At 44.1% G+C, this 14,009-nt stretch overlaps 1 protein-coding gene across 1 annotated transcript in view; it reads left to right on the top strand.

Moving 5' to 3' along the window:
- The window catches only part of syne1b (spectrin repeat containing, nuclear envelope 1b), a 392,896-nt gene that overhangs the window by 10,564 nt on the left and 368,323 nt on the right, over nucleotides 1-14,009 (top strand). Inside the window, 1 exon segment of the mRNA XM_052012795.1 lies at nucleotides 5,004-5,065. Within this exon segment, the coding sequence (XP_051868755.1) occupies nucleotides 5,004-5,065 (62 nt within the window).

The following is a 14,009-nucleotide window of genomic DNA, read 5'->3' as shown; positions in this document are numbered from 1 at the left end:
AATGGCAAGGTACTTGGCAGTGTGGAGGAGCAGAGGGATCTGGGGGTTCATATTCACAGTTCATTGAAAGTTGCCTCACAGGTGGAAAGAGCAGTTAAGAAGGCCAATGGGATGTTGGCTTTCATAAGTCGCGGGATTGAGTTTAAGAGCCGCGAGGTGATGATGCAGCTTTACAAAACTCTAGTTAGGCCACATTTAGATTACTGTGTTCAGTTCTGGTCGCCTCATTATAGGAAGGATGTGGAGGCGTTGGAGAGGGTGCAGAGGAGATTTACCAGGATGCTGCCTGGATTGGAGAGTATTGAATATGAGGAGAGGCTTAAGGTGCTAGGGCTTTATTCACTGGAAAGGAGGAGGATGAGAGGAGACATGATAGAGGTATATAAAATATTGAGAGGAATAGATAGAGTAGACAGTCAGCGCCTCCTTCCCAGGGCACCAATGCTCAAGACGAGAGGTCATGGCTTTAAGATTATGGGTGGGAGGTTCAGGGGAGATGTCAGGGGGAGGTTTTTCACCCAGAGAGTGGTTGGTGCATGGAATGCACTGCCTGGGGTGGTTGTGGAGGCAGATACATTGAACAGGTTCAAGAGCTTGTTGGATAGGCATATGGAGGAACGTGAGATAGAGGGATATGCGGGAGGAAGGGGTTAGGTAGTGTGAGGGTGGTCTGATGGACGGCACAACATGGTGGGCTGAAGGGCCTGTTTTGTGCTGTATGGTTCTATGGTTCTATGGTTCTATGGCTGCTGCTACTGGAGAAAAAAGGGGTGTATACCCGAAGCTGATCTCGAAAGAATGCATTGAATCTTCCCTCCCGAGGGTATGGGCTGGGGCCATGTCAACTGGTAAAATCCATTTTGAGAATCAAATGTGTATTTGTCTAATTGCAATGGAGGCAGAATGAAGGGAGGTTAGCCAATCACTGGTGGGAATTTAGTTGGTTATTTGAATATTATAATGAGACGGCCTGCTTTTATTTTCATAGCTGTTCTATTTTTAACCACTGGGTTTCTGGGGCCTTGGGGAAATCTGTCAGCTGAAAGCAGGCAGGGAGGACTGAATCCCTGAGCTAAGTACTCTTACAGAACTAATCGTGGGCCAGGAGGACTAGGACTTCTTCCTCCAGGGCCAACACACTGTCCTTCTGTGTTGGTGCAATACCCTGGATTCTCCCAATTGCAACCTGCATTCCCACGATCTAGGATTGTCAATACCCCTGTCTTGGATGAGTTATCTTCTGTTTAAGTAGGAAACTGGCTGCTCCATTGGCATGCTTTTCTTCCCCCTTATAATTTTCCTGAACCAGATTCTTGACTGATGTACACCAAGTCCCTGAGCTGAGTAAGTCAAGAACAGTGACACTCACCAGGATCTTGCAGACAGTGATGTGAGCATAGTTCTCATCGCTGACCCCCAGAAAGATACTGCCCAGCAGGAACTTCTGGGAAATGAAGGGAAGAATGAATCAAGTAAGCTTTAGCCAGGCCTGTCCTGCTTACATGGAGACACAAGAGACTGCAGATGCTGGACTCTGGAGCAACACACAAAATGCTGGAGGAACACAGTGGGTCAGGCAGCATCTTTGGAGGGAAATGGATAAAGTCCAGTCCAGATGAAGGGTCTTGACCCAAACATTAACTGTCCATTTCTCTTCATAGATGCTGCCTGACCCACTGAGTTCCTCCAGCATTTTGTGTGTTGCTCTGGTCCTGCTTACAACCTGCTTCTTACTTTTGAAATACAATGTTGATGACCTTGATTGTACACTTCATCCAGAACCAACCACCATTGGGCATCACCACCTAACAGGGTGACACAGTTGGTACTGCAGGTAGTGCAACTGTCTCACAGCTACAGAGACCTGTGTTCTGACCTCCAGTGCTGTCTGTGTGGAGTTTGCATGTTGTCCCTTTGGCCAGGTGGGTTTCTCCCAGGTGCTCCGTTTTACCCCCCACGTGTGTGGGTTCTTGACTACCACAAATTAACCCTAGCGTGGGTGAGTGATGGGGAGGGGTGTGAGGGTCAGCTAATGGGTATCTGAGAGAGAATAGGTTACAGGGAGAGGAGTAGGGGAATCAGATTGATGGGGTTGCTCTGAGAGTGGCAGAGACTTGATGGACCAAGTTGCATATTTCTGTGTTGTAAGGAAACGTGAAACTCAGTCCCAATCTCAGCACTCCACACTGACCTGAGGTGGAGGCTTGCAATCTGGACTTCTACCTCCCCCTGCTTCCATCCTGCATTCCATCTGGTGATTTGGAGTCTCTATCACAAGCTCTATTCATCTCAACCCATTCTAATTTATCCACCTATTCTGTTGGTCAGTCTGCCTGTGGGTGAGATCCCCACTTGAAGGAGCCTCACAATAAAATTCTACAGGATGTTCAAGAAAGCTGTTTTTCTGGATTTCCTAACGTCAAAACAGCTCCCCTGTTGCAGCCTAGCCTCCGGGCAGAGCTTGCCTCCATATTAAAATCCAGCCTGGTATTTTAGGAGAGAGTATGGATGTTAGCAATGATGCATTCAAATTCTGGTCAATTAGGCTTTCTGTGAAAGTATTATTTTGGAATAATGTAAAGAAGTATGAGATGTGACTTATTTATTTCACAACTATAGGACATCCAAAGGAAGCGCACACCTAATTAACAGGGTGGCATAGTGGTTAGTAGAGCTGCTACCTTGCAGTGCCAGAGACCCACGTCCAATCCTGACCTCAGGTGGTGTTGGTGTGGAGTTTGTACATTCTTCCTGTGCCCACGTGCTCTGGGTAATTTACAGCAGGGAATTAACCTCCCACATTCCAAAAAAGTATGGGCTGGGAGGTTGATTCCCTGCTGTAAATTACCCCTCGTCAGCAGGTGAGCGGCAGAATGTGGGGAGAGTTAATGGGAATGTGGGGAGAATAAAATGAGATAAATGGGTGTTTGATGGTCAGCACAAATTCAGTGGACTGAAGAAGAGCCCGTTTCTGTAATGTATGTCTCTATTCTTTGGAAAAACATGTTGGCCAATTTGTAATCCAAAACAATGGAAAACAAAATGACCAAATCAGAACCATTATGGTTCTTCTTCCACAGCTGCAATGCGATCTTTTACATCCAGCGAGGAGGGTAGACAGGGACTTGGTTTGACATCTCAGCTGAAAGCTGGGACCTCCTGACAGTTCAGCACTTCCTCAGCACTGGCACTGGGGATGCTCTTCTATGTTATGTAGATTAGGTCTAGAGCTCGAGATCTTTTGAATTAGAGGTGGGAGCAAGGGTGCCAAGAGGCAGTTGGCAATCAGAAAAAAATTAATGCTTGTGTTGCTCACGTGTCTGAGGGAAATGGGTGATTGGGATCTTTGCTTCCAGAAACCTCCAGCACTAGTGTTTTATTTCACATCATGTTGGGGTCTTTTGTAGACTCGTTGATTAGTCAACAATTAAGTTTGAGTAACCACAGAGATGTTATAAGGACAGCTATAACTACTTGGACCTTGTTTTTTCCTTGCATTCTTTGGTTTCTTAATTTAACCAGTACTGAAAGAACTAAAATTGCCATATAGAGCATATCAAGTTGTTGTGAGCATGAATTGTTTTACTGTTCTATAGTTATTTTTGACCTTATTTGCAATGGCTGCAAGTTTTTTGAAAATTCCAGTCTTTTGCATTGAGTCTATTTTTCTGTTTTAAGTAGTTTTATTGGTTGCAGTAACAGACAGATTGCTTTCCATCTGTATCTGACTTGGCAGCGGAGATTCCACTCCATTAACTGTTCGTATGCCAACTAGTAAATCTGTAGAGGGGGGAAAGTAGTTAAACTAATAAAACAGGAAGTGCAAGAAAAGCATGGTAGGCTTACCTGCACATGTGGAAAAGGGCACAAAAAGGTTGAAGACTCATTTAACAGGGTCGTCCACCTGAAACACTGACTTTTAGCTCTCTTTATCTCTTCATACAATCTCTGCTGTGATTTCAGTTTTCATGTTTGCTTGTGTAGATTGGTTTCCTGGCTTTAATGTTCTCCACATGAATTCTCAGTGTGAAATCTCTGAAGTACAAATTTATTTTCACCAATCAGAGGCTTAAATTCGCAAACAAAATGTTGCAACTCTTGAGTTGAGTGCATTTTTTTTGGTTTGTTAACTTTGTTTAACTCTGTCCCATTAAACAGGGTGAAGGATGAGGTTTTGCTTTCGTGTGTACATTTAGTGAAAGTGCAAAAGAAAGAAGTAGGATGTAGACAGTGCTTAAGCACCACCCCAAGAAGTCAGATAATGCTCTTCTTTGCACTCTTGGTTACAATTTAATTATTGTCACATTCAATTTGTAGGCAAAGATGGTAGCATAGCAAGATCCCACAAAAAGGAAAATTAGATGAAGGAACAATTAGGATGCTGGAGTTGTTTGAGAGAATAATATAAGCTTCCTTGCTCTTTATATAACGTGATGGGATCTTTCACGAAGGGGAAGTAGGGTCTTGATGTAATTCATCACCTGTGGACTGGCATGCCCTACAAAGCATCCCTCCTCAGGATTCCACCAGGAATGTCAATCTGTAAGCTTCAGTGATGCTTCAGGGTATATTTTCAACTTGGCGCCTTGGCATTCTTTTTGTCAGACGCCCGGTACATAAGTTACATGACATTTATTTTTATTCCCATTGAGTTGTGTAACAGATGGCCAGTCTGACTCCTTGTGAAGTGATGAATGAGGGAGGAGCAGCTCATTACCGGAGATGGTTGGGTTGAAGGATCCACAATTAATGCTGATGGAGTCCCCAAATACATTGGTTGTAGCAGGTCCCGTTTGATCTCAGATTGCAAGTCTTTTACCACCTGCTACAAGCACCTCCTTCCACTTCCAGCTCTTCCTGCTCTCATGCTGACTTTGCAACTGTAAGCCCCCGCTGTTTTAAAACCTTGCAGACGAGCATTGGCAGAAAGGTGTTTCTCTGCTTTGCAAATCTTAGTAATTCCCTCCTGTGTTTCTCACATTTAATCCCTCAATGTTTTGCAGATGAGCAGGAGGCTGTCCAAAAGAGAACGTTCACCAAATGGATCAATTCTCATTTGGCCAAGGTAAGAAACTTTCAATCATCTTAATTATATTCCAAGACCATCTCCAGATGGTGAGGGCATTTCTGTTTCCCTTAATGGCAAAGGACCAGAATGTGTCTCATTTGCCTCAAAGTTCAGGTGATTTGGTCTGATTTGCCCTTGTATTTACTGGTGGTTGATTTGTCCTATTGAATTTCCTGGACTTGGAGCTTTAGAGAGAGCTACTGTGGGCATTGTTCTGTCTTTGGAGGAGAGAAACCAAATCAGAACACCACAACTTGTTGATGTATTGCAGCTACAACTGCTGTTAATATGAAGGGAGATTTAAAATGTCCATGCTCTCCAATGATCTACGGTGCATGTGTGGCCCACAAAGGTCAAATGCCTGATCATTCCTACCTGAGGGATGGTTAAAGCTTTTAATAAAGGAAGTTGCTATGAAACAAAATAATGTCCAGCTTCATAAACCTACAACAGAACCTCCCGTCAGTTTCACTTTGACCTCCTGTATATAACATTTGTTAGAGTTCAGTGTTTGCTTTGTCACTCTGGCACTGCATTGATGCTTTTTCAATGCAATTTATATTGTATTAGTTTAGTGACCTTGCATTAACAGTTCCACATCTCACCTTCCCATGTCTTCTGTCCATCCCCATGTCAGCAATTAGTCACAACACAAAAAAAAGATCTATACAAAATTAGGATTCCATACATTATAAATCAAAGTTCACCAAGTTGCGTGGAAGGATCAGCAAATCACCACTGTGGAATAAGTTTCTATCTGTTCTCCCTAGTGGGCCCTTGCATATATTTGGAGAAGTGAGGAGTTATTCACAATACCCTGGTCAATATTTGTCTATCAGTCAACATTTCTAAGAAGTGAATTATCTGATCAATCAAATTGCTGTTTGTGGGACCAAGATATGTGCAAATTGGCTGCTATGCTTTCTATATTAAAACGGTGACCACATTCCAAAAACATATGATTGGCTGTAAAGTGCCTTGGGGTGTTCTGTAATGTGTGTGAAATGTGCTGTATAAATGCAGGTCATCCTTCCTGAGTTCCTTTCTTCCTTGTGCCTTTGTCCTGGTGTTTGGACATAATGCCACACTTAGGCTTGCAACAAATTGGAGGTCTATCTACTGCCCATGATGGAAATTGCAGATGACTTTGGAGGATGGCTGAAATGGCTGTGCTTGGCCTGCATCTTTTCACCATCAGCAGCATTTGTACTGGCTGGCTGACAGGCACAGCAAGTGCACTGGCAAAGTCCTGAGAGAGCCCAGCAGGTTCTTGCTCCGTGGAGCCATTGTCCTGCCCTTGGACCAGTGCCTCATCAATCCATTTGCTGGAAGATAGAAGACTGGAATGCCCCTGCAAGCCGCTTTGTACAGAGGCATCCACATCATTGATTGCAGCAGTGTAGGCTGGTTTAGCAGCAAGCTGAGCTTGCATGAGAGCAGTCTGAGCTTCCATCACAGCATCCAGCCTTGTGTGGCTTCAGTCCATGTTGCAAGGGAAGCTGAGGCATTGCTCATCAAATGCTGCATTGGTCAACTGTAAATAGTATTGCAAGAGAGACTAGGCTTCAAGCTCTGGGGGGAAAAAGCCTTGTGCAAGGTTGAGGCTGGATTCTTCCATGCTCCCTGATGTTGCAAACAGACTCTCTGGAAGGCTTCTAATGCAACAAGCATTTCACTGTGCATCCTCATTAGCTGCCTTCTGCGCTGAACTCCTCATCAGAATCCTCTGCATCAGAACTTATGTGTGACCTTGTGACGTGGGGAGCTGGCACATATCCTATACCGTTCTCCTGACCCGAGTCATTCACTCCCGGTGAGTCACCCTATCCAGATCCAGTCTCTAAGCTAACCTCTAAATTGAGCACAGTTGGTGTCTGGCTGGCTGAGAGTGTTACATCAGGTGACAGTGTGTTTTCATCTTAAGTTCCTGACTATCTAACAGAAGAAAAGCAGAAGGATAGGGCTGCAGTGAGGAAATAAGGGTGAGGGGGATGGTGGGAAGTAAGAAGTGGCTGCTTACACTACTTGCAGTTTATAAATCTGATGAGCTTTTGACTCACTCTCACAAAACTACACATACTTGTGTGTGACTTTCTTATGAAGCTCAGCCAGGAGACATCATTAAGTAGGCTTGTTAATTTTAATTAGCTGTGTACTTGACATTAATTCCCATTTATGAAAGAGAATTGTACCAAGCATATGTACAAGTGCTTTCTAACTTCACTTCTGAAAGGGCTAGCTGTATTTTTTCCCCAACTACTTGACTCCACTGGAAATAATTTTCTTTAGTTAATTTATCTTTTATGTTTGTGTATCAAATTAAATCATTTTTTAACCTTCGAAATTCCAGGGATCACAAATTAATTTTGAGTAGTCCCACCTTGAAATTAACTCTTGAAATTTGGTTATTGTACTGTTAAATTGCTTTCAAGACCTATATATTTTACCAACGTGTAATGACTAGAATTGCCAGTAACTTGACCAGGCTCTTGGGAATCTGGAAATTAATTAGGGGAAGCAGCAGCTAAAGCAGGAAAGAGGCTATTTTAAAAGATGGATTTTTTTCATTTAAGTAGTACGGAGAGGCATAAATTAACTTCGAGGCCAATGTTGATATGGGATTCATATTCTCTTGCATGTGGTACAGGTTACTATGGAAACAGTTGTCTCTACCAGGTTTGCTGTTACCATGGAGATTACTCCCACAAGACAATGCAGTACAGCACAATTTTAATCCTCAAACGCAAAAGCAAAGAGTAGGCTTGTTGACTCATACCTGGCAATATCATGCTCAATGACCAATTTAGCCCTGACCCTGGGACTGTCCCCAAGAACTTTGGGGGGGGGTGTTATTCCCCACCCTCCGCTCCTTCCTCACTACCAATGGTTTGACGCTTGTTTCAAGGACACCCAGATATTGTGGATTGACCCTCCACTTATGCATCAGTAAGTATAATAGGTCATCACTGGCCACCTTACCTTCCACACCTTCCATCTGGATGCGGTCAAGGAGGTTTTCTCTGCCCCAGAGCTTTCAGCTGCCCAGTCCAAATGTTGCTTGGACAGATGTAGACTCAATATTCATTGTCCCACAAACAGCAATATGATGATCACCTGGTGACATAGTTTATTGAAATAAAAACAGAAAATGCTGGAGATATTCAGCAGGTCAGGCAGCGACTGTGGGGGGAGAGAGAGAGACAGAGACAGTACTAACCTTTTTATTCTGATGACCGTTCATCATAATTTATTTCTCCCTCAACCAACATCAGTAAAAGCCAGAGCACCATGTGGAACTTCCCACCTTTCCTTGGTGTCAGTTGTGGCTCAGTTGGGAGTGCATTCATGTCCAAAATTGCAGGTTCAAGTCCCACTCCAGAAACTGCAGCGCCAAATCCAAGTGACCACTCCACTGCATTAATCAGGGAACGTGACTTTCCAGAGATGCCTTCTTTAAACCACTAAGGTCCCCATTTGCCCTTTCAGGTGGACTAATAATACCCCAGGACTCTTTGTCTGAAGAAGTACAGGACTATTCTCTCTGGTGCTATTCCTAATAGAGTGCAGTGATGATGCCATGGTTCAGTTACTGACCTTGTAACCCAGAGGCTTGGACTAACAATCCAAAGATCTAAATTCAAATCTCTTGTAGCAGCTGTGGAATTAAACAAAAAGTGGGGAAAGAAACAGCTGGTCATAGTAACTATGGCTGCGAACTACATAAAAATCATCATTTTATTCATTCAAGGGATGTGGGCTTCGCAGGTTGAGCCAGCATTTAATTACCCATCCCTGGTTGTGCTTGAGATGGTGGCGGTGAGTTGCCTTCTTGAACTGCTGCAGTCTTTAAAGTGTGGGTATATCGGAAATGTTGTTAGGGAGAGAGTTGCAGGATTTTGACCCTGTGACGGTGAAGGAACAACGATATATTTCTAACTTGGGATGGTGTGCAGCTTGGAGGGCAATTTCCCGGTGGTGGTGTCCCCATGTTTTTGCTGCCCTTGTCCTTCAAGCTGGTAGAGGTTGTGGGTTTGGAAGATGCCATCTAAAGAGTCTTGGATCATTGCTGCAGTGCATCCTGTAGATGGTACATACTGCGGCTACTGTGTGTTGGTGGTGGAGTGAGTGAATGTTTGTAGATGGGGTGCCTATCAAGTGAGCTGCTATGTCCTGTATGGTGTCAAGCTTCTTGAATGTTGTTGAAGCTGCACTCATTCAGGCAACTAGTTCATTGATGTCCCTTAGGGGAGGAAATTGCCCTGACTGGCCCACATGTGACTCCAGACCCACCCCTTGTGGTTTACTGAAATGACTGTGCAAGCCATTAAATGACCAGGTTGTCAACAATACACGTCCCCAAAATGAGTATTTATCTCACAAAAAGCTTAACATTGCTAATTGGGGAAGTTCATATTTCTGCAACAGTGACTACAGTTATTGTTCCTGAGCCGTAGAAAGTTGCTGTATAAATGTAAGACCTACTTTTAGTGGTACAGCTTCTTATAGATGGAGCCTCAGTTTAACATCTTGGGTGAAAGACAGCACTTCTGACTGTGCAGCATCACCTCAGTTACTGTGATTGATGTGATGTGATTTACCAGGCTGAATGACCCACTGCTGCTGGAAATCCTGGATGTTCCCGGTCTGATGGCTTCAAATGCAGCAGGCGTTCCTCTTGGTCCCTGGACTATTGGGCAGCTAATGAAAGTTCTTTAGGAATCAGGAATCCAAATGGATATGCTAAATAATCATCTTGCTTAATAGCATCCACTGGCCTAGATTTTTCACATTTATTCCCCTTGCAATTATTTTCTTTGCACCCTACTCTAACTGAAGTAGAAATCGTTAACAAAAACAAATTACTTTAAACAATGACTCACATTTATGAAGTGTTTTATTTTGGACAGAGTGATTTGTCCTAAGATGACTATTTTGACTCCCTGGGGCACATAGATATTAGAGCAGGTGACTAAAACTTGGTCAAAATGGCAGGTTTAAGGAGTGTTTTAAAGGAGGAGAGAGAAAGACAGAGAGAGAGAGAGAGAGAGAGAGAGTGTGTTAGAAAATTCCAGAGCTACAACTTTAGCAACAACAAAGCTCCCAAAGGAAGAAGGAAAGGCATGAGCTTTGGAGTACTGGAGGATGCTACAAAGGTAACAAGGGGAGGGGCATGGAGAAATTCAAAAATAGGGATGTGTATCTTGAGAATTTGCTACACCAGGATCCAGTGTACCCAAGAAACCACATAGGTCTTGGATAAAGATTAGGTTGAAGACAGCAGAGTTTAAAATTTGTTTTAGAGTCTGTTTTTGAAAGACATCAGTCTGTTACATAAAGCCCATGGTAAACTGGAGAAAACTGCACTTAATCTCATCAACGTTGTTTAGATTTTCACACAGGCACTTTGATTTTTACAGGAATCTGGCACTACATTACCTAGCCAATAGTGGGGATGGAGGTGTTGAGGCAAAACGTATAATGATCCCATAAAGAAGGTTAATCATAGAATCATAGAACAGTACAGCACAATACAGGCCCTTCTGCCCACAATGTTGTGCCGACCTTTAAACCTCGCCTAAGGCTATCTAACCTCTACCTCCCCCATATCCCTCTATTTTAAATTCCTCCATATGCTTATCTAGCAATGTCTTGAATTTGACCAATGTACCTGCCTCCACCACCACCCTAGGCAGCGCATTCCATGCCCCAACCACTCTCTGGGTAAAAAACCTTCCTCTGATATCTCCCTTGAACTTCCCACCCATTACTTTAAAGCCATGCCCTCTTGTACTGAGCATTGATGCCCTGGGAAAGAGGCGTTGGCTGTCTACTCTATCTATGCCTCTTATTTTGTACACCTCTATCATGTCTCCTCTCATCCTCCTCTCCAAAGAGTAAACCCCTAGCTCCCTTAGTCTCTCCTCATAATGCATACTCTCCAAACTAGGCAGTATCCTGGTAAATCTCCTCTGCACTCTTTCCAATGCTTCCACATCCTTCCTATAATGAGGCGACCAGAACTGGACACAGTACTCTAATTGTGGTCTAACCACAGTTTTGTAGAGCTGCATCATTACCTTGCGGCTCCAAAACTCAATCCCACGACTTATGAAAGCTAACATCCCATAAGCTTCCTTAACTACCCTATCCACCTGTGAGGCAACTTTCAGGGATCTGTGGATATGAACCCCCAGATCCCTCTGCTCCTCCACACTACCCAGAATCCTGCCATTAACTTTGTACTTTGCTTTGGAGTTTGTCCTTCCAAAGTGTACCACCTCACACTTCTCCAGATGGAACTCCATCTGCCACTTCTCAGCCCAGCTCTGCATCCTATCAATGCCCCTCTGCAATCTTCGACAATCCTCCACACTATCCACAACACCACCAACCTACCCCCTCATCCAAGTCGTTAATAAAAATCACAAAAAGCAGAGGTCCCAGAACTGATCCCTGTGGGACACCGCTAGTCACAGCCCTCCAATCTGAATGCACCCTCTCCACCACAGCCCTCTGCTTTCTATAGGCAAGCCAATTCTGAACCCACACGGCCAAGCTTCCCTGGATCCCATGCCCTCTGACCTTCTGAAGAAGGCTGCCATGTGGAACCTTGTCAAATGCCTTACTAAAATCCATGTAGACCACATCTACTGCACTACCCTCATCAATATGCCTGGTCACCTCCTCAAAGAACCCAATCAGGCTTGTGAGACATGATCTGCTCTTCAGAAAGCCATGCTGGCTGTCCCTGATCAGATCATGATTCTCTAAATGCCCATAGATTCTATCCCTAAGAATCTTTTCCAACAGCTTGCCCACCACAGATGTAAGGCTCACTGATCTATAATTCCCTGGACTATCCCTACTACCTTTTTTGAATAAGGGGACAACATTTGCCACCCTCCAGTCCTCCGGTACCAGTCCCGTGAACAACAAGGACTCAAAGATCCTAGCCAAAGGTTTAGCAATCTCCTCCCTTGCCTCGTGGAGCAGCCTGGAGAATATTCCGTTAGGCCCTGGGGACTTATCTGTCCTAATATTTTCTAACATCTCCATCACATCCTCTTTCTTGATATCAACATGCTCTAGAACATTAATCTTACCAACACTGTCCTCAGCGTCATCAAGACCCCTCTCCTTGGTGAATTCATTGAGGACCTCACCCACTACCACAGCTTCCAGGTGCATCTTCCCACCTTTATCCTCAATCGGTCCTACCTTTACTCCTGTCATCCTTCTGCTCTTCACATAGTGAAAAATGCCTTGGGATTTTCCTTAACCCTACTCGCCAAGGCCTTTTCATGTCCCCTTCTTGCTCTCCTTAGCCCCTTCTTAAGTTCCTTCCTTGCTACCCCATATTCCTCATGAGCCCTATCTGATCCTTGCTGCCTAAGCCTTATGTATGCTGCCTTCTTCCTCCTAGCTAGATGTTCCACCTCTCTTGTCACCCATGGTTCCTTCATCCTGCCATTCCTTCTCTGCCTCACTGGGACAAGTTTATCCCTAACATCCTGCAAGAGATCCCTGAACAACAACCACATCTCCATAGTACATTTCCCTTCAAAAATGTCATCCCAATTTACACTCGCAAGTTCTAGCCTTATAGCCTCATAATTTGCCCTTCCCTAATTAAATATCTTCCTTTCCTCTTTGGTCCTATCCTTGTCCATGACAATGCTAAAGGTTATGGAGCGGTGGTCACTGTCCCCCAAATGCTCACCCACTGATAGATCTGTCACCTGACCTGGTTCATTACCTAATACTAGATCTAATATGGCATTCCCTCTAGTTGGCCTGACAACATACTGTGACAGAAATCCGTCCTGGACACACTTAACAAACTCTGCCCCATCTAAACCTTTGGTACTAAGCAAATGCCAATCAATATTTGGGAAGTTGAAGTCTCCCATGATAACAACTCTGTTATTCTTGCACCTTTCCAAAATCTGCCTCCCAATCTGCTCCTCAGTATCCTTGCTGCTACCTGGGGGCCTATAGAATGCTCCCGGTAGAGTAACTGCTCCTTTCTTGTTCCTAACTTGACAAACTAACTTCGAAGAAAGGTGCGGTGCTGTAATTTGGCAAGATCTTGCTCTATTCAAGAGACCATGACCAAATTTTCATAAGATTCTGGATAGGGCTTGCATAGAGTTACTCTTTGAAGACCAAGACCACAAAGTGAATCCAAGGAGATGTGTGTGGTAACTATTTGCACAAGGAGTGGTAGGTGCCTGGAACGCACTGCCAGGAGTGGTGGTGGAAACAGATGCGATAGTGGCTTTTTAGAGGCATCTAGTCAGGCACATGAAAATTCAGGGAATGGATGGATATGGATCATGTGCAGTCAGGAGAGATTTAGTTTAATTTGGCATAGACATCATGGATGGAGGGTCTATTCCTGTGCTGTACTGTTCTATGTTCGAACTGCTTTGTTGAAAACCCCCAGTAACCAAAAGACAGAGGGTGGCCAGTAGCCTACTGTAGCCGCCAGGAATTGCATGGGACTCTCTATTTCGTTTTATGAAGATTTGATAAATTTCAGGAGTCTAATTATCTACTTTGAACACTGCAAAATGGGGAGATTGCTGTAGGATCAGTCTGACTCACCCAGCTTTCTTTTCCTGCAGATTGATACTGGAATTGTATTTTGTTTTTGAATTTTGGATGAACTCAGCTGGTTGAGCAGCAACTGTGGGGGGGGAGTGGAATTGTCGACGTTTTGGGTCTTAGGACGAAATGTCGACACCCTCTCCCCCTACAGATGCTGCGTGACCTGCTGAGTTCCTCCAGTAGTTTGTTTTTTGTTCTACATTCTAGCATCTTGTGTCTCTCTTGCTTTTGACTTTACTGTGTAACATCCACAAGGCATGTTCTCAAAGAGCTGATTGATTTGACAGCACAAAGCACTGATTTGTTTCTGCGAATAAAAATTAATCATTTC

Source organism: Pristis pectinata, chromosome 3 (genome assembly GCF_009764475.1).
Source record: "Pristis pectinata isolate sPriPec2 chromosome 3, sPriPec2.1.pri, whole genome shotgun sequence".
Lineage (NCBI taxonomy): Eukaryota > Metazoa > Chordata > Chondrichthyes > Rhinopristiformes > Pristidae > Pristis > Pristis pectinata.
Note: the sequence above shows the minus strand (reverse complement) of the source record. Positions and strands in the feature narration are given on the sequence as shown.